The sequence below is a fragment of the Python bivittatus genome, unplaced genomic scaffold (assembly GCF_059951505.1).
Source record: "Python bivittatus isolate LINGU-HERP-01145 unplaced genomic scaffold, Pbiv_v1 ctg000080_np1212, whole genome shotgun sequence".
Classification (NCBI taxonomy): domain Eukaryota; kingdom Metazoa; phylum Chordata; class Lepidosauria; order Squamata; family Pythonidae; genus Python; species Python bivittatus.
Genome location: NW_028277035.1, coordinates 15271704 through 15293092, shown reverse-complemented (window position 1 = coordinate 15293092; position 21389 = coordinate 15271704). Strand labels below are relative to the sequence as shown.

Below are 21389 nucleotides of genomic sequence, written 5' to 3'. Positions count from 1 at the left end.
TCCTAAATTGCCACGATCATAGAAAGTCAACTGGGCAGGAGGAGTATGGAACACACTTTAATAAACTAATGAGTTTGAACAGCCAACATTTTTAAAGCAAGCCTTCAAATACTGTATTATTCTGTGTCCCATAGACATCACTACATACTTGTACTGTTCATACTTCTGAGAGAGAAAGAAATCATGAAGAATATTTAACACCAATTATACCAACATCCCTCCCCTAGAACACTGTTAATTATGATTAACTATGATTAGAAACTAAAGCTGTCAACATTATACCCCCTCCTTTCCCCTTTCTTTCTGCCCATCCTTACATTGTCCTTAAACAGAGAGTTTTATGGAAATCATATTGACTTTTCTAGTCCCACTACTGAAGTTCTTCCAAATCAATGATGCAGGTGGACCTTGTGCCTAAAATCCCCAAATGATCCCTAGAGAGCACTGGGAAATAGTAAACAGGTACAACATAATTACCTGGGCCAGAGTCTACCTAAGCTGATGCTTTCATTGCAGCAACCTCCCCTTCATTTTTAAAATTATACTTGGGGGAGGGGGGGAATCATCTGGGCACCTACATGGTTGCAGATGTTCATTTTATTATTGTACTTTTAAATACATAATCCTGTTCTCAGATAATCTAGTGCTTAGTAAATGTATTGAGTATCAGAGTAACAGAAGCAAACTCAATTGTAGCTATGTTGTTGTTATGATCTAAGCAAGTTTAAAATGCAACTACATACATTCTAAGTATTGCTACTTTTTTAAAAAAAATCAGGACTTGTCATATGTTTTGCTATAATATATTGGGGAAATAGAAACAATTATGAAGCATGGGGAAATGGGAGAAAGAGATATCTGAGTTGTGTGCTTAAAATGGGTGTAACAGACAGAGCCATTTAAAGGGATTCCTACTAAGTAAAAGTTGTCTAGGGGCTTTAATTACTTAGCTATAAATCTGGCTCTAGATGGACTTCTGATTCTTTCTAAATCAATCTCTGACAAAGCTTTTCCCTCAGGAATCCGTCTTCATATTAACTTTACATCTGCAGAACTTAAAACAGGTTACCAATTAGTCTTTTTGCCTGTCTGTCATAGCCCATCTCTAGACCTACTGCCAACCACACCACTGGAGATACAGTACATTTCTACAGCAGGAAGTGCTGCTTATGTCACAGGTTCCTCACTGCTCTATTCCTCATGCGACAGACCTGAGAATAAATGTGAATGCAATATTAATAGTTGTCTCTCTTCTTCTCCAATTAATTGTCATGACATCCGGAATTTGAATCCCCAAAGAGGCCTTAAATGGGTTTGTTGTTTTAATTAAAGTAGTAAACTTGGCCAAATGAGCAAGAAGTAGTGGTCTGCATCTTTACACTGTGATTAACATACATTGTTCTGCACATGCTCTGCAGTACAACCAAATGATAGCCACCACTCTAATCTCTCCAGCTGAATGGAAATTAAATATGTAGAACATGGTGGACATTGTTTGATGTCTAGGAATTACTTGGGGAGAGGGTGGCAAGAACACAGGGATGGGGTGAGCATGTAAAATGTTGAGTATCACATACATGACAGAGGCTAGGATTTCCTTTTTCTTTTCCTTGCATTCGGGGGCAAGTTGCAGATTGAATTTTTTTTTAAAAAAAAAGTCTTAATCTTTTAGGGTTTACACTGCAATTTGCCATCTGCAATTGGCAAGAAAGATTTTGACAACTACAGCACTGAAATTTGGCAGAGAGTAGTTAGGGGCCAGAGGCTGCCCATACCAGATCAGAAACTATGCTTTCCTCTCTACATTAAGTATTAAATTATCTTTGCCTGCAACATGCAGTGGCTTGTGGCTTAATGACGCTGAAAGTTGCCGGCCAGAAATGGTCGATGCGTCAGCAGTTCGAGTCCAGCCTTCGCGTTAACAGGGTGAGCTCCTGTTTCCTCCCCAGTTCCTGTCAACCCAACAGTTCGAAAACTCACGTGAGTAGATAAACGGGTACTCTCACTCCGGTGGGAGGGAAAAAAATGCTGGCGGCGCCTTGCAAAAGGAGTCAGGAGCAGTTGCCGGTAAGTGCGAAACCGCGCTCGCCCGAAAAGGGCGCAAAGCAACGGAAAACCCGCCTCCTGCGCTTGCCAGCTGGGCTCTGCTCTAGGAAGGAGGCTCTGGCAAACCACTTCCGAAGCAATTGCCTTGAAAACTGCAAGGACTCGTCCAAGCAGTCACTGCAGAGTCAGTAACGACTGAGCGCAGATTAAAAAAAAAAAAACACCCTAAAGTATATTGCAACTACTGAAGAGAGATTGCCAATAATTATTGGACCTGCAGGAAAACAGAAAAAGGGCAGGAGGGGGGTATGTCTAACCACTACCTTCCATGTTGCAGTCCAGAAACAAATCTCCTTTCTGATGTTTGCATTTCCTGGCAGGGTGGGTCTTCAAACAAATATCAACTTCCAAAACAGAGATGTTTTAAAAGATTACAACAGAGGAACAAGTTAGATTCTCTCCTAAATACAAGTCTTCCATGAACCCAAGAACTAAATGTTGCAGATGGGGTCCTATATGACATTACTCAAGAAGTCCCTTTCCTTTCCTAGAACTCTTTTATGATTATGATGCTTAGTATTTCCAGTTATATTCACTTCTGTATTTTTCATCATAGGAGGTTTAAAAAATAAAATGTCAGCAATCTAGGCAATTAATGTTTTAAAATTGGTTAATATATTACTTCACAATATGATCTTACATTGATTTACTCAGAAATAAGTCCTGCCATGCTCACGATTACTACTCAATTTATGTGATTTGGAATCTTAAAATATGCAGTTGGGCAAACAGCTGCTGTTGAAGCAATGGTCTGTATTTCTCATGTATGGCACCCAACTCTGCTTCTAGAAAAAAGTAATTCCACTATGTCTATAACATGCAGAAGCGTGATTGACTTTTTTATTATACTGGCTTTGTGGATGACTCTTCTTGGCTTTGCTTTCCTATTCAGTTGTTGTAATAAAAAAATCCATGGAACTCTTCCTGTCCAAAGTTAGAGTTAGATTTCCAGGGGGAGGGGAGCTATCTTTACCTAAATTTTATTGGCTGTCCATTCACTCTGATTTTTCTTTTAAGGGGGTGCTCAAACTTGAATATGTGAAGAGTGTAACTGAAGGCCCCAAATAAAACACATTTATTGTTAATTTTGAATAAAGGTCTTTACATGTTATTAATATAACCTGAACAAAGGGAAATAAAAAACTAAGTAGCAACACTATTGCCTGCTGTATGTCACTGTGAAAGTGATTTTTTTAAAACAAATGTTCACTTTAAAATGTTTATATTTTTGCACGCTCTTTGTAAAAATGTTGTTTTCCTTAGCTTTGTGTACAGTGATTGCTTGGAATCAAATATCATGCTAGTGGATTTCCACAAGCACAATGCAGACCTTTCAAAATTGAGCCATCCCTGCTGTCAAAACATTCTTTCCAGAATGGATACCATTCAAATAAAAGGGAAAGTAGAATTAAATGGAGAATATTTTATCCTCTTAACTGGCTGTTAAAGGGTAGTTACTGTAGCATACACAAGAAACACAATGCTGTCAACAACTTCTTGTATATCAGTGAGCATGAGGTTGAAATTTTGTCACTACCTAAGATATGTAATTATGCTGAAATTTTTAAAATTACTATATTCTAAGAATATAAAGTGCTGGGCAAGATTGAAGGCAGAAAGAGAAGGGGACGGCAGAGGATGAGATGGTTAGATAGCATCACTGAAGCAATGACCATGAAACTGAGCAAACTCAGGGAGGCAGTGAAGGACAAGAAGGCCTGGCACGATATGGTTCATGGGGTCATGAAGAGTCAGACACGACTTAACGACTGAACAACAACAACAACAAAGAATATAAAGACCTCACTTGTCAGTTATGTTCAACTTCTGCTGAGACATGCTGGAAAGCATAGTATGTTCCAACATTTCCCACTGACCTTCTACATTAGAACGTAAGACTTACCAGGGACTGTCAGCATTCACAACCTTTCTGACCTTGGCTGTAATATATACACCAATATATGCCTTGATTAACTCTTCATAGGTATTGTCATCAAATATGCAAAAAGTACCCCTAGATCTTCATTAATAAATAAATAGATTTAATTATAATTCTGGATAGCTAGTTTGACAATATCTGTCAAACAGATGCTTCAAAGAACTACAAGGCAAGGCAATTTGACTGCTTTTGTGCCTCTCTTCCCTGTGAGATTTACATTCTTCTCAACATCTAGCCTTTTTGCTTTTACTTAATCTCTATGTAAATCTGTGTCTGATATTATCAGTATTTGTATATCTAGGTCTATTGTTATGACCATGAACTAAGACAGTTGGCTCTGCCCATGGTGGTGAAATTTGGTGATACCCTTTGAAATTGCCCTGTTTTTCAAAGCAACTGAAGCTAAGAACAACTATGGAGACTTTTCAGTGTAAGATCAACATTTTAGAAATAGATGCTTATGTATCACACCTCTTCTAACATTGCATAAATGAAATATGAAAGGAACAGAAATAAACAGATATGCTGTTTCCCATCCATAACCCTCCATTGTACTTTCACTTACTATTAAACAAGGTCATTTGGAACATGTTACATTTCTCAGGATGAATATGCCATTCCCATTAATACACCTACTGTATCTGTCACTTTTATATTTAGCAAGACTTGACAAATTGATATTATGGTACAAGACTGAGCAACTGGAAATGTTTCTTAGTTCTCCTCAATCTGCTAAAGAATAAAGACTTTTGCTTGTAGCTGGAGATACCTGATTCAGCTTAGCATAAAAACAATATGACTATTTATGCTGTCAGTCTGTGGTATGCATGCACACACATAAACAAAGAGGGGGAGAGAGCCTGCCTCTTAATTTTTTGCTCTGTGAAATCAGTAGTTTTTAGGTCTTGTTATCTTCTCTCTCATCCATTTGAAAAGGAAAATAGAATAGAGGGAAGACTCATTCAGATAAAAGAGAAGGCTATAATTCTTGAAGGGCCACAGGTTCTCTTTTATGATCTACGTGAAGGACTGTTTAGAAGACATTCCTCTGCTGAAGGTCTGTTCAGTTTAAGTCTGTTCAGTCTTATCTGTTCAAACAAACAGATAAAAGAATCAATCAGAAGCCAGAAGTCTTCAAATGCAAACCTGGAATACATTCTTGAATGCAAATCTATATCTACTGTTTTGGAGAGGGTGAAACATTTCCTCTTCTTTTGCTAATGTTTAAATGACTACCCAGCTTCACTTGTGGCAGAGAACTCAAAGAATGCTCAGATAAACATGTTTAGAAATTTTTTCCTATGATCAGCAAGACTGATAAGCAGAGCATCTGATTATAGGGAGATGTGTGTTCCTTTATCTAAACACATTGATAAACCCCTTCTATGAGGGTTTGCTATGCATGATAAATGTGTGTTTGCATGTGCATCATTACACCTCTTCACTTCTGCGCATATTCATTCTAATGAGGAACAGGGCCATAATCTATCAGTGTATGTCATGTGTACCATTCTTTCTCCAAGGACCTAAACAAGATAATTATGTGAAACTATCTCATGTATCTATATAAGTTCGTGTGGCAAATAAAAGTAAACTCTGTGACTATGAATATTGTAATGAATGTTGCAAAACAGTTTGCATCTGTATGAAAGTAGTCCAGTGGGAGTCCAGCTGCTTCATTCACAAAATAACCCAGTTTTATCCTTGCCTTATCCAGGTTAAATAGTCTCCATAAGGCAACAGACTCTTTGCATGTAGAAGATCCCAAGCTTGGAAAAAGTATGTACATGTGTGTATATATTTATGCGTACATGTTTGGATGGATGGATGGATGGATGGATGGATGGATGGATGGATGGATGGATGACATTCAGTCTTCACATCCCTTGGTAGGAGTCTCAAAAAAAAAAAAAACTACATAAAACCACAGAAAGTTATTGTCAGTCAGTGTCAACCACAATGGTTTAAATGGGCCAATGCTCTAAAAAAAAAACAGCTTCCTATGTTCCTAACTCTCCCCTTTAGTGATGGGGAGAGAGAAACTGAAATAATGGCTAGATTTTAGATGACACTCTCAACCACAAAGTAGCCAACTCCCTTTTAATCAAGAGTATCTTGCAAAACCATAACATTAACCGAGCCTCATATGATGTACATCACATGATGTGTAACCATGACATTAACCAAACATCCCAGATGTGCAAACATAGCTAATATGAATATGGTTTGAAAAAACGAAAAAGAATGCATCTTCATTGTCTTGGCAACTGAACTGTTTGTACCTAATTTGTTTCACTGTAATATTGGACTATGTGCATTTTGGTATGCATTCAGATGTGCCTTTCACTAAGTATTTGAGTGTTCATGTTTCTCTTCTGGGCTTTGTTTCTATATATGTGCATTCCAGATCACAATTAGAGCTCGGGTGATTAAAAGCTCTATCAGGAATTCACAGGGAGGGCATCAATCTTTCATTTGTCCCCACTCATGTCATCACTGTCCAGGGAGCTCCATCGTCCTATGATATGTTGTCATTCACAGTGTGATCCCTTTTCAAGAAGGATCACATAATGAAGCAGAATTTTTAAAAACATTTTATAGGGTTAAAAATGGTACTGAGTCCACAACAATTTCGTGGAACTGCAGCAAATAGGACAGATGCGAACAGTAGTGGATGGGGGATGTTTTTCACTGTGCTTTGAACTAGCCCACATTTTTGTCCAAAAGCATTATAGGATAAACATTTTTAGGAGGCTTTAGTTTGAACTCAAATTGCTTTCTATCAGCTGAGCACTCTAGCCATTACAAAGGAGGTCAGTGGTCAAGAACTTGGTAGTTTATAGACTTCATTATACAAATATAATAAATAAAGATGATATAAGTGGTTACTAATATTTTTTGAGATTGGGCCAATACACCATGCAATTGAATGCTTTATGGTTTGGGGTTTCAGGATCCAAGTATGAGCTGTTAAACTAAACTGTTCTGACATTCCATGTTCTAGAGCATCCAACAAATAGACTATTTTACTTAGATTTAAGCCCTGTTCAACTGTTTTTATTCCATATGTCCGGTAATCCAGGGAAATGTGAAGGAATCACAGCTGCTGGTCAAATCAACATCAGCATATCTATGGGCTGTGCATCAGCCAATGAATATTTTTCAAAACAAGTGGAAAGCATATGCATGTGCTTGACTCTGCTGTATCTCTGATTACACAGAAATATTAATGTACATACAACTGTACCAATGCAGAGTATATTTCAGACCTTCATCTAAATGAACAGAGATAAGGGAAGTGGGGAGTACACATTCTGATGATGGATGAATAACCTAAAGGCATGGTCTGATCACATCTCACAATTTGAGTGAATGCAAGAAGGGGATAAAAGCTTTTGTACCAAGAGTGTTTCTGAAGATATCAACTTATGGTTATTGCAAGTTGAGCACTGCAGAAGCTAAAGATGCGACAGTTTAACTCATATCTGATAACATTCTTGAACAAAATGCATGTGTTCCTTACAAGAGGTATGCTTTAAGTGAACAACTATAAGCATGCTTCAATATGACATGAACTTCTTAATCCTTCAGCATGACATGATCTTTTCAGCTACATGTGGCTCTGAAACCTCAGATTGTGCAGCTCTGTATTAAACCTTGCTAAGAGCTGAGGTTTGGTGTAATGGTTAAGACACCAGGCAACCATGCATGCTAATCCGTTATTAAGGCACAAAGCCAGCTGAGTGACCTTGGGCCAGTCACTCTCTCTCAGCCCTAGGAAGAAGGCAATGTCAAACCATTTCTGAAATCTTGCCAAGAAAACTGCAGGGATTAGTTGAGGCAGTCACCAGGAGTCAATGCTGACTCGAAGGCACCAAAAAATAAAGCAACAATTACTTTCTGGGACCTATTGTGTTCCTTAACCATCTGACTATTCTTCCATCCTAAATGGCTCCTCAGTCTGGCATTTGGGTTTCTTTTGTGATCCTGACTTGTCAGTCCTGACTATAGGCTTATCCTATGGTTCATGCCTCATTCATTTAAACTAGCATCCTTAGATATACATAGACTTAAATGTGTAAGAATATACTGCCAGATGCTAGAATAAAAATCTACATTGTGTTCAAAACAGATTTGTGCATTTGTATTTCACTAAATTTGGGATACTTCCTATGGGACCAATGTGGTGGTGGGAGGATCTGGGAAAAGGCCTTCTTCGTATTAGCAATCAAACAGGGAATTCTTTCCTCCTAAGGGAAGTGCAGTTGGCTCCCACACTGGTGAGTTTTAGATGTCTTGCCAAAAATCTGCTTTTACCACATTTCTATTTTCTATGCAGTGTATATTACTTTTAAAAAAAGAGTGGGCTTGATTTGTTAATTTTATTATTCACTAGCCTAGTAAAAAAATATAGGTGTCACAATCTTAGCAATGTAAAAGACCTTTTGCTGGTATAAGGCCATTGTCTTCTGCACAATCCTGTGGAAATCCTGAATACATAAGCAGAAAGCTAGAATAAAAACCAAATAAATAATTATTTAACTTTAATTCTAATGTGTCCCATTGTGACATGCAAGCCATATCAATGCTATGTAATCATATTTATATCCAGAAATCCAGTGATGCAGCTAGATAGTGGGGTCTGAATGGCTGGCACTGGAAGTTAACACATCATTTGCCACTCTGGTTCTTATTTATCATAAGCTACAAAGACCTGTGCTGATGGTGAACACAAATGCCTTTCTGATAATTCTCTGCCCATGTTTGCCCAACATAATTTTTCCTTGAGATATGGGTGCTTCTCCGATAATTCAGAGATAGAGACATTTCCTATCAATTTCATGATGGCCACAAAGCTACCCATCTTCAAAGTCCTCCTTAGGTAGAGAGGTTAGAAAAACTGAAGGGTCAAATGCCCTGCTTTGGAGCCATTTATGGGCCAAGAAAAAAAGGCTCATTCTTTTGCGATGGTCACCCAGTGAGAAAGTAAGATGCTGAATCTTTCCCTACTCTCAAGTCCTTTGGCATGTGAGAAGATTCTGAGAAGAGCTATAGCACTGAAAGTCTGTTATGCTAGAAGAGGGAATAGCTTAGCTAATGTTTGCTACCTTTTAGGGCCTTTTCTCACCCCTGAGTTGAATTGCTCATCACCCAACTTCAAGTCTGCAGGAAACTATTCCAGCATGGCATTTGCTGTGTAACACAGGTACAGCTAAGGACAACTTAAGCCTGTCTCACTTATTAGCTGGGGATGAGATGAAAGCAATATCACAGGGACCCAGCGGGAAAAAAAGAAGTTGCCGGGGCATGTTTGTGCCATGATTAGGTGCAATCTGGGAAAAATTCTTAGTTTATTTAAGAAATTAGATGAATATTACTTCACAGAACTGGATGGCAGAGCAGTGCATGTTGAGCCCTTTAAACAGTCAAACAAAAAATCATCCAATTTCTTTTACAAAAGCATTTTAAAGTGGTGGCTGCACAGATTGACTGGATCTCTTTTAGATATAGTGCAAGTCCCCCATCCTAATGGGGAGGTGTATCACCAGAAATCTCAGTAGGGTAAACTCAGTTTAATTATGCCCAAAAGCTAGTTTCCTAGGATTATTCATTCTCCATGAAAATGAGAGGGAATCTTTAAGGAATTCTAGTGGGGGAAGCACATTTCTGACAAACTTATAGGTTGGCTTATCTCAAATTCAAGGTGGCTAACGGTTTTTGCTTTCTTCTTTTGGTATTTATTTACATATGAAGTTTACAGAGCTACCCATTCAATTGACTCTGGACAGCTTACAATAAAAGCAGCCACACAACTTTACCCCAGTAAAGTCCAGATAAAAATGACCAAACACAAAAAGGAATTAAGCATCCAAAAAACAACTCCTCACCTCAGGGCTCGGAGAAATATATTTATGAACTTATGTATGTACTTATTTTCCAGAATTGCCAGCAGCGTTCCCGGAGCAGAATGTTACCACGAATGTGCTCCCACAGGTGTTTTGGGTGAAAAAGATTTTGCCCCCATGACTTAATCTTTGAGGGACATCCTGAAGAAATTAACACTGTTAAATATTTAAGGGGGGGGGGGAAATCTGTTACTCAGATAATTGGTGGTTTGGCACTTCTATTACAGAGCCATGATAAAAGGCTGGGATAGTCACCATTCAATTTTATCCCTCACAGCCCAGATGACTTTGGTGGCATAAAGGAGCATTTATCATGCTATTGCTAAAGCATTCCTTCTCCACAGAGAAACTTAGGTGGCTTTCATATTAAAAAGTACCGAAATGCATTGAACCTTTTTTTAAAGCAGAGGCTGGGCAACCCTTTTTCAGGAATCCTATCATTGCTGCTTGAATTGAGCAGGAAGCCGGACAAGTGGATCTTCAATCTTCCTTCCAACATTACAATCTGAAGGTTTCTCAGAAAATAGTCTGTTAAGACTCTAGAAGTTTTCAGGATGGTTCACTGAATATTGCCTCCTCAGTATTCAAAATGGGATGTCAGTAAGGTGATATGATCTACAACAGAAGCTTTCCATGGGAAGGGTGTAAAAATGTTTTTTCTACTATATTTTTGAATCATAATTTTTAAAAAAATCTGTTGGGAAAAAGTGCTTACAATATCAAAAACATGAATGGCTTCCATAAGGGTTTCCCTGACCTGAACTGATGGTGATTGCAGTTTGAGGCCTACAGCTTTAGCAGGCAGCTGATTTCTGAAAATTTATCATACTAATGGAATAGGTTGGAAATGGCTACAAGAACAGTTATTACATATAATTCTCATGTATTTATCTGTCTTTTAAGTTGGAACTATTAAATGCAAAATTCAAAAAACAGATCTCTCCAATATAGAGAGGAGGACATTGCAGTATCACAAACATTTTCAAAATAAGCACAAACAGAGCCTCCAAACCAAAACCTACTGTATACGTTTAAGGCCCTATAACCAAAATATGACATAAGGAAACCAATCAATGCTTAAAACCATCCTTTGAGATCAACATTACCCCTTTTCCCCTGTTGGATTTATTGCTAAAGTAAACACTTCCATTACCTGTTTGCCATTATTCAAAACGATGGGGAAAGGAGAGAAATAAAGCAAGGACTGGGGAAAAAAATGAAGTGGAATCCAAAATGGGAAGCAATAGCTATGATGTAAATAATGTGTGTTTCTCTTCCAAATTCTAACTCTTGCACCCCATGCCATTATTAGCCATTTCCCAAAGAATGACATTAGCTCTTCTTCAGTATGGCAGGTGAAAGGGAAATGAAGCTAGCAAGCATTAAAGCATCTGCTTTACTGTTGCCAAATATTTATAACAAAAGGGAGGAGGTGCCTCCTGGCCTCAGAAATAGAGCTTGCAGCACTATGGACAAGGCTCTTGGGATATGACCAGCTCAGTATTTGGCAGTGGACTGCTACTTCTGACACCGGAGCTCCTAATCAGAGACTCCACAGTGTTTTAAGTGCACAACACCTAGTTCTTACAGCACAGCCTTGAGCAAAGGAGCAAACATCGCTTCCCGGTCCATTGCCTCACATCTTCTCCTGTCTACCACGTTTGTGCTCATTTACTCTGACATTAAATGCACACACCCATCTACCCCCCCCCGACATGCATGCATGCACACACACATGTATATGGGCTAATTGACTATGCCTGCGGGAAAGCAAACCATCCTTCCGCTCTCCACATCAACATTCACCTAAGAGGAGAGAGGGAGGCTGAGAGGCTAGTGCAGTGCATGCCATCACTACGGCTGCAGGATCTAGCAAGGAAAGGCGTCCCTCTCCTCCGCGAGATGGTTGGCTCTGTTAGGTGCCCTTGGCCCAAAAGAAGAAGCCAGGCTGCTGCAGCACAGAATAAAAATAAAAACCCAACCGTGCAGCCTGCTATGGCTGCCTAAAGCAATCCAGGGCTGCCTTCCTTCCCTACCCAGCTTTAGTTGATTTTCTTGGGCTGGAAATACTGTGAATGGGGGGGGGGGTTAACCTTCATTGGAATGGCCCGGCTCCCCCTTCTCCTGCCGCTCCCCTTTCTCTCCCTCGATTCCCTTTTCTCTGCAGCATTAAACAGCAAGAGAAATGTAGCCACTCGGATTATGGTGAGGCATGGCGTGTACCGCTCACCCCAAAGCAGATAAAGACAGAACGGAGGCAGCCGCTGTCCAGCATTTTCCTTCCATTTATAATCGGCACCGTCTCCCCCCACCCACCCACCCACCCACTTCATTCTCCCCCCCCCCAGCTTTCCCCAGCCCTCCGTAGCAAAACAGTAAACGCGGCTTACCCCTGGATGAGGGAAAATAGGAGTAGTGTCCGCAGCATCATTTTGAGAGGAGACACTGCTGTAACCAGCAACGAGAGGCTGCCTGGGCTCGGCGGGTTTGGAGGACTCATCTCCGTCTCTCTCTCTCTGTCTTCACCCCCCCCCCACACACACACACTCTCCCGCCCCCTTTCCTTCTCGGTCGCAGACAAATCCGTCCCCTTCTTTATTTAGTGATTTGTAGTGTGGAAGGTGGTGGAGAGAGAGCCCCCCTCCCGCCCTCCCTTTACCAGGTCCCGCCGGTGGGATGAGCCATTGCGCTCTCTCGCTCTCTTCCCCTCAGCCGAATTAATTTTCGGAGAGGGGGGGAGGTTTTCAAAAACCAAATCGCTTCCTTATCCTTTATGTATATGTTATGTTGGTTTTTTTTAAAAAAAGCACCTTCTGAGTTGGCATGAATTGTACGACTGGAAGCAAGCGAGTGCGTGTATGTGGGGGAGGGATGCTCACGTACACACACTCTTGAAGCGGGGGTGGGGGAGACGACGGATCCCCTGCGATCCGTCACCCAGGAGGGATCGGCCTGGGGAAAGAGATCGGGAAGAGGGGGAGGAGAGGCCTCTGACTGGAACAAGCCGCGAGGTCAAAGTGGGAACGCGGCACCCGAGGTTGCTGCCACTGCCGCAGCACAGCTTAACACATGCGTGGGATCACCTACGCAATGGATAGTTGCCCCCCGCCCCTTCCCTCTTCAGCACATGTGTGTGGGGCCGTCTTGCAGGACCGTGCAATTTTCCACCGTTGCCAGGGTATAAATCTTCCTCCTCCTTAGCTTCTTTTCTGAAGTGAGGTAAAAGTACAGACTCCTATCAATCCAGTTCTGCTGCTGGTGACTTTGTGGACACCTCCATGCAGTTTTCTTGGCAACAACACCAAAGCCTTTCTCCTGAGTTCCCAATCCAACCTACAGCTCTGGGATTTCTTAGTGGTCTCCTATCCAGGGACTAAACAGGTCTCAAGGCTGTTGAGCTTCTGCAGTCAGACAAGGTCATTCACCTGCTGCCACTACCTGAACCAAAGATGAGGACCTGTCCCCTGAACCATGCACACCCTTCAAACAAGTGTATTGTGAGACGTTGGGGGGGGAGGGTTAAATCTGATGCATGCAACCCTCTTTAAAATGAACTTGAAAGGAGAACTAACTCTGTAACACACAAGAGAGGAAGGAGGAATCCAATGTCACAAAGTGAGGTCAGAGTGGGTTGGGGAGAGGGAGGGGAAGAAAGAAGTGGGGGAGAAGGAGGAGGCAACCTTCAGCATCAGTGAAAATTAGAGTGGGAAGATCAGAGTGGATGTGCTCCTGCTGGGACTCTGTAGCTGAGATTATCACTTGCCAGTCTCAGAGGTGGGGGTAGGGGTGGTCCTCTCTTGCAGAGCAGGCTTGAGATTGACCCCTCCTCTCTCCCTGCTCTAAGTGCCTGTGGCTGGAGAGGTGCATGGCAATGGGCACCTGTTTAATATATGTTGTTATTTTCCACAGAATAGGATCATTGGTTTCAAGGAATATTTGTGGCTGTTTAAAGGAATGGGGGCATTATAAGATGCAGGCTGTACTGAGAGTCAAGAAGATGATTTTGGGGTGCATCCAAACAGGGAATAAAGGATTGCGTATGGTTTCTGTTTCCATTCCATTTCAAAATGAGAAGATTGGCTTGCTAATACCCCCAAACCAAAATGATGAAGAAAGGGAGGAAGGAAGGAAGGAAGGAAGGAAGGAAGGAAGGAAGGAAGGAAGGAAGGAAGGAAGGAAGGAAGGAAGGAAGGAAGGAAGGAAGGAAGAGCAGCAGCATTTCGAGTGACAGCCCACCAGACACATATCCAACCAGAGTTTTGCAGTGCAGAAGGTTCCTCCAATAGGTAAGACATCAATGGGCAGAACAGCAGGTGGGTTATTTGGGTAACCCATGAGTAGACAGGGAGAGAAGCAAGCGAGTAAGGAGTATATGAGTGGAAGGTGGATGGGGTCAGAGTTGGAATGCATGAAGAGCCTTCCAGATGCCCTGCTGGTGATGAGGCGGGGGGGGGTCTCTCCAACCTGGCCCTGCCACTGGTTGGTGGTGACAGTTGCTAAGCAACACATGCATTTGAAATGGTTCAACCTGTAGGAAAAGGAGCTGGTCATGAAGCCTATTTTGTGGGGTGGGGTGGGGTGGGGGGGGGGCAGGCATGAAGCCTGTTTTGTGGGGGGGGGGCCAAGAGCATAGCTGAATTTTACAGAGATCTAAGCTTCATTCTCTAATGATTAACATTAAAACCAAAGTAATCATAGAAAGCAGCATTGTAAATAGGGTATAACAACTGGCTCACCTGCCTTGGGAGCATCTAGGTAGAGAAGCAAAATAGACCTGCTGGCGTTATTTTAATGCCTATCAAATGACAAGATTTAGTTTTTCTTTCACTTCATGCAATGAAAAGCCGGACACAACGTTCATGAAAAAGTCAGGAAGAACACTTATCATGTAACACAGCAGAACGCATTTAAGTGAAGCCTCCTTTGAGTCAGGCTCAACCTCTGATGACTTCATGGTCATGTCCATGGAGCTTTCTTGTCCATAATATGATAGTGATTTGCCTTCCTTCAGGATATTTTCTTAACTTTATAGTCTACCTACAGGTCACAGATTCTATTTACACAATAAAAACTGCTGATGAGATAAGACAAAACCAGAAAGGTGATTCTAGCCAGCTTTTCTTGATCCAAAGCAACTACCAGCAACTTTTCTTTTCTTTTAACTATTACAGTTAAATCTCTGTAATATAAAATCAGACTTCAAACTTTGATATTAAATGGCAATATCCTTTACTTATTAATTCAAAAAGCTGCAACTCAAATCTATAATCAGCAAGCCTTTTATTTGAAGTAGCTGCTATTATAATTAGCTTGCAAGTACCAGTGTAGTCCCTGATACACCCTTTAGTGCCCACTAAACTCCCACCCAACATTAAAGACTCTTTAATATAAAAACCAAATTAAATATGAAGTTGGCATATAACAAATTATTATTTGTTTACTCACCATTAGTCACCAGGATATTTATTGTAGGGGTACCTTTATATCCTGGAAACTAGGGTGACAGAGGGAATTCTGGGAGATTTGCTTGCTCTTGGTATATTAGGCCTTCTAGACCTGAAGTGCAAACATCTGGGCAACCATTAGATGAGAGCAAGAGGTTGGCTATGCCATCCAGTCACTTGGATTTTAGCCAACCAGATTGGGAAACTCTAGTTTTGTGACTGGCCATGCTTACTGCAGCGGCTGTTTGTGTACAGACAACCCTCCCAAAGCCACCAGTGCTTTCCAAATTCCAAATAGATTTCCCCCAAGTTTCTACCTCAGTCTAACCAATTATATGCTAGAGAATTTTGGGAGTTGAAGTCCCCACATTTTAAAGTTGCTGAGGTTGACAAACACCATGCTAGAGGTTCTGTTGCACATCTATACGATAGTGCCCATAAGCAAGCACCCACACCATCCAAACTATTTTTGCCTCAACATTTAATGGATTTCCATGGAATTTCCTCTATTTCAATACAGTATTATAGACCTACTCTTTTTAAAAATGAGGGAATCCAAATAAGAAGGTGGTGCTATTCCTGTATCAAAGCACTAATGGAGAAAGCCCAGTGATGCCAAGAATCCTGCATTTGTCACATAACATCATTTTGGGCAGTTTTAGCTACACATTTCACCACCTTAACTGAACAGAGACCTAAGTGGGCATCAGTACTGAATGGAGTTTTCCATGCTGGAAAACTGAATTGGCTATCAACTTGACCAAAACCTAATCACACTGTGGCAAGACTATGTTGTGACTCCACAAGGGATATCGTTCAGTACATCTGTTGAACGAAAGCACAGTCACAGGATGGCTGCAACATCCACATGGCATTATTAATCAGGAAAAAATGTGTTACAGAGCTGAGTCCTATCACTCTCACACCTTCCCTTTGTGTGTAGACGCTAGCACTGCAACAGTTATTCCAACCTGCCAGAAAGTTTCACAATGTGCTCCATTACTGTGAAGCCATGCTTTCAATGCTGCTGTCATTTGGCAGGCAAAATCTACTATCTCCAGTCATCGGAAGGGAGGAAAAGGTTGGCACCTGGAAGGTTTATATTTGAGGACTACTTCCACACTACAGCCTTTTAGTGTTTGTTGGAAGCCCTGATTTCTTATAATTAACCTCCATTGGAATGAAACAGAGGTTCCACCCAGCACTTAATATGATTCAGCAATAACAAATGATGCCTTCCCCTAGGGTCAGGATCCTTTTATAATGGTTTCTTAAAAGTAAATGGTATTCACTTTCAACATTTTCTAATTCAGAACTTCTGGGTTGTGCTATTTTATTTTAAAAATGGGGAAATCAAGAAGGTAATGCTAGACAAATCTAAAAAATTAAATCTTGCTCCATTGTCGAATTAAAGACTAAATCAAAGACGGTTTTCCTTAGATGCTGTTAGTTGTTAACATTGTACAAACTTTTGCTGCAATCTAATTGTATGGCAGCTGGCCCATACCTGCACACACCTGTACACTAAAAATCAGATTTGAAAACATACTATGGAAACACAAAAAGTACTGAAATGAGATTACTTAGCATTAAGATTACAACAGCCTCCTGTAAAATACATGTGAACATAAAGGTTGGCAGTTGCCCAGAATATGGCTAGGGGAAATGCCAGTTTGGACTCACCAAGCAAAAGAAAAAGAAGCTAGTGGCGAAGATGCAACTTTGTTTTGTAAAAGCAGTCTCTGATAAACTATTCCGTACTTTCACAAGACACCAGCACTCTTCAAAGAAGGGCGATTCCCTTGGACCACTTTCAAGACATCTCTGTCAGAGAAAAGGCTCTTGGTAACTTTTAATCATGCCAGCTCCTCATGGACCAGATGTGCAGATCCAATCTTGGCCTCTTAGGGATTTGATAAAAAGTCAGTTGTGCAGAAATCTGGATCTGAATACAAAAAGGTACTTTTGCAAACATACAGTATCACCTGCAAATGACTCCTGGGATCCTTAAAGCAACCATACCTTCTGTCAGGATTGAGTGCCGCCCTCTATAGCTTTTGAGCGATCCCGGGAAAAGATTAAAAAAAGGGGGGGGGGAGAAGAAGCAAACCCTTGCACCAATGCTCACAGGTCCTTTCATTATAAGGATGGATAGATATTGTTCAGGGAGAAGAGGAACCACATGGAGATGTTGTTTCAGAAGAACTGACCAAATGGCTTTACATACACCTGTTCTCTGCTGTAGCAGGATGAAATGATTGCTGCTAGATAACAGGTAAGGAAAGGTGGAGCCAAATGAAAATGGTCTAGGTATGGAATACTCAGATTTCCCATCTCTTGCTTTGCTGCAACCAGATCAAAAGCCCTCTGCTAGAAGAAGACTGAGAAAGGGGTGCAATAGCTTTAAATGAAGCTATTATTTCAGCCATGCCAATCAAGTACATCGTATTTAAAGGAGAGAAGGAATAGCATGTTGTGTTCTAATCCAGGATGCCTGGGCACTCTTTTACATCCTGTTTACCAGGACAAGGCCTGCTGTCCACTAGGAAGAGCAAGGCATATGTGAGGTGAACTTAATGTAATTACTTAGCTATCTATTTGTGGGACAGATTTTTATTCTGGCCGGTTTTTTGTTCAGATTTTTTTTCCCCCCTATAAATACAGGGTAAACAAAGATGTTTGCCTCTCGGTTTAGGGGCAGAGGAAAGTTGAACACTATGTAAATAATGTTAAGTGCTAGCACACAAACAACCTCTTCCACTTGAATATTTTGGATAAATCATCTGCACAACAGAGGAAAAATGCTAGCATTCTAAGTTGTATCTCAATTATTTCGTACTGCTGAAGTTACCCTAAAGAAGATCTTGTCCCAAGACCTTGCTTTATGAGGGAGTCTGGCCAAGCTATATGGTCTTGGGAAATAAAGACTGTTCTGAAAAGGTACACTTTTCTGCTTCTGTACAGGTTAATATGTGCCTTCGCATTCTAATTTTCATCTGGTTTCCTTACAAAGCAAATTTACTCTAGAAGCATTTTATCAGAAAGATGTGATTTTTAAAAAACATTTCAGTTCTTTTTTTATTTTTATTTTTTTACTCGAAATTTAATAGCTCCCAGTTTTTATCAATGAATCCTAAGACAGATTTTTTTTCCCTTACAGGCAACTGCAATCATCAGACAATCAGGTAACTAACTTCACCTGACTTCTTTCTTTTCAAAAACTTTTGACTATGATTAAACTGATGAAATTGGGAAGGACCCTGGCCATATGGTTTTTCAGCTGACTTCTATAAAGATATATTGAGTTCTTACCTTATATTTGATCAGAGATATATGTCAAAGCTTTTCTAAACAGACTCCAATCCCTTAATTTTAAGGAGGCAAGTATTACAGTCATTCTCAAAGCCTGGGAAGGATTCTGCTATTTATTCTAATTATAGAACTACTTCCTTGATAAGTCTGGGTGTTAAGACTTTAATAGCTATTTTGGCCCGTGGTTACAGCTAGTCCTTGCAACTATTGTGAACTCAAGTGAAGGTGGATTTACATCATATAGTGTCATCAAAGGATCTGATAATATGACATTTTTAATCAGTGTAATAGATATAACTCAAAATAGATATAATTGAACAGTATTATTTCTTTAGATCCTGAAACTGTTTTTGTTCTGCTTCTCTTTTTCATCTGGTTTAGAATTTCTTGCTTGCGCTGTAAGAAAAAATAAAAATATTAAGAGGAACATAATAGGGAAGGTGGAATGTAAGGTTCTGTTACATGTGGATGTTATGCTCTATTATATAGGTTAAGTTATAAATTCATACTCCTAATCACATTTCATTAATGTATGGGTTTGCTTGCTATCGTGTGTACTTACTCAATACATTGGAGCTGATCAGATCTGGTGCTCTGGAGTCTTTGTAATGATTTTGACGTATTTGGTGATTGGAGTTTTAACATAAGCTCTAATTCTTTTGTTCGCTTTGGTATGAAGATTCCTGGGAAATTTTCTCATCAGGGGGATTCAAACATCATCAGTATTATGCAAATAAAACAAGGGCCTAGCATAACTTTGAATATTTGGAATAAGACAAATGTGATTCAGAAAAAAATAACCTTGACTTACACTTTAAGAGAACTGCTGTTTTCATTTCCTCACACTATTTCAAGCTAATTGGAAACCATGTAGTATAACAGTTGAGGTGTTGGACTAGGAACATAAAGACGCAGGTGCTAGTCTATCCTCAGGCATGGAATCTCACTGGGTGACTCTCTCTCAGCCCAAGCTACCTCACAGGGTGGTTGTTGCAGGGGAAAGAAGGAACAGGAAGCATTGTGTATACCTTGAATTTCTGTACAAAAAAGGCAGGATGTATATCTAATAAATAAATAATTGATGGAAGATTAAATAACTTTCTCTGGAGGGGGATATTTCTCAAGATTTTCAGTGTACACAGTGAAAAGGGTGGATTTAATTTTTCACATTTTCATTATGATGACGGATGGATGGATGGATGGATGGATGGATGGATGGATGGATGGATGGATGGATAGATAGATAGATAGATAGATAGATAGATAGATAGATAGATAGATAGATAGATAGAGGTTCAAGTAAAGATCCTCAGGATTCAGCTCCAATCTAGGTTAGTTTGAAACCTATTATTCAGCCCCATTGAAACCTGGAAAAGCACTTTCATTCTTTTTATTATGGGATCTGTGTCACTGTATGTATTTAAAGCTGCAAGAAATACATGAAAAATATTGGGATGCAGATAAAATTTCTACAATTTTACTCAGGAAAAGTATACATTATGAAATTTGTTTTTTTATTTATTTGGATCTTAAATTTAAGAGAGCTTTTTATTGTTTGTACTAGGCACTTCAGTTCTGAGGTTCTATCATCTATCTACATGGTCTTAATTAGTCCTATTACTGTATTACCATATTTTGGGGTCAAATTCACATGTGTCCATGATTTCAGACCAAGCATTTTGGGTTAAGATCACTTATTTCCTTATCTCAGCTATTTCTTCAAATCTGAAATCTCTCAAACCATTTATAGTTGTGGATGTTTTCTGCATGCAGGATGATCAGAGGAGTGATTATACAACATTGGGGGAGCTAAAGCTACACCATTTTGCAGCAATGAATTGCTAATATTGTATGATTGTCAATATTTGAGTTCATTTTTATTTTGTTTTGTTTTGTTCTTCTCAACAAGGGGCAAGGAAGAATACTTTTCAGCAGTCTGGTCAAATTTTTTGGAGATGTTTTGTTTACGAGACAATAACCTAGGCACTATTTGGGGAATTGGGAAATAGGGAATATTTAAACAAACTCATGTCTTCCACTATTCTCTTGTTAAAAGATTTTTTTTTGTCAAATATTTAAGAAGTATAGGGGGGGAAAGGACAACTAACAATACATCTTGAAAACTGATCTTGTCTGCTATTTCGATTAAGGCAACTCTATACCATCTTTACAAACTGTTGAAAAAGAAACAAATCAGACAAATTCTGCAAAGAAAAGTACATATGCCTTTATTCTTCTCACTTGCATGCACATATTAACATAAATATGTACCATTTCCCAGTTTCCAAAACACACATTCATACTTCCCTTGTGCTCTACCCTTGTAATAGAAATAATAACAAAAACAGGGAATGAAAGGTAAAGTTTGGCTGGGGAGGTCTGGAACCCACTATAAGTTGGAGGGCAGGAAAAAAGAGAAGTGTACTAAGTTGTGGACTGGGAAAAGGTCAGTTGTGAGTTGGGGCTAAGGAATGGGGAAGAGATCTTTCTTCTGAAAGGGAGCTAAGAAGAGAGAGGATTGGAAGGTGCTAGGGCTTGTGATGGGTAGAGTGGGAATGGAGGAGGAGGAGGAAGATAACCACCTTGGGTGCAATCCCAAAACATCTGAAGCACCACTTGAAGACCATCACATTGACAAAATCACCAGTCAACTACAAAAGGCAGTTTTACTTGGAACAATTT

General features: G+C 40.0%; 1 protein-coding gene across 1 annotated transcript in view; it reads right to left on the bottom strand.

Moving 5' to 3' along the window:
- GABRG2 (gamma-aminobutyric acid type A receptor subunit gamma2) overlaps positions 1–12451 on the bottom strand; it is an 86175-nt gene extending 73724 nt beyond the window's left edge. The window contains exon 1 of the mRNA XM_088134750.1: positions 12342–12451. Coding sequence (XP_087990876.1) covers positions 12342–12451 — 110 coding nt within the window. The remainder of the gene's footprint in view (positions 1–12341) is intronic.
- Between the last annotated feature and the right edge of the window lie 8938 nt (positions 12452–21389).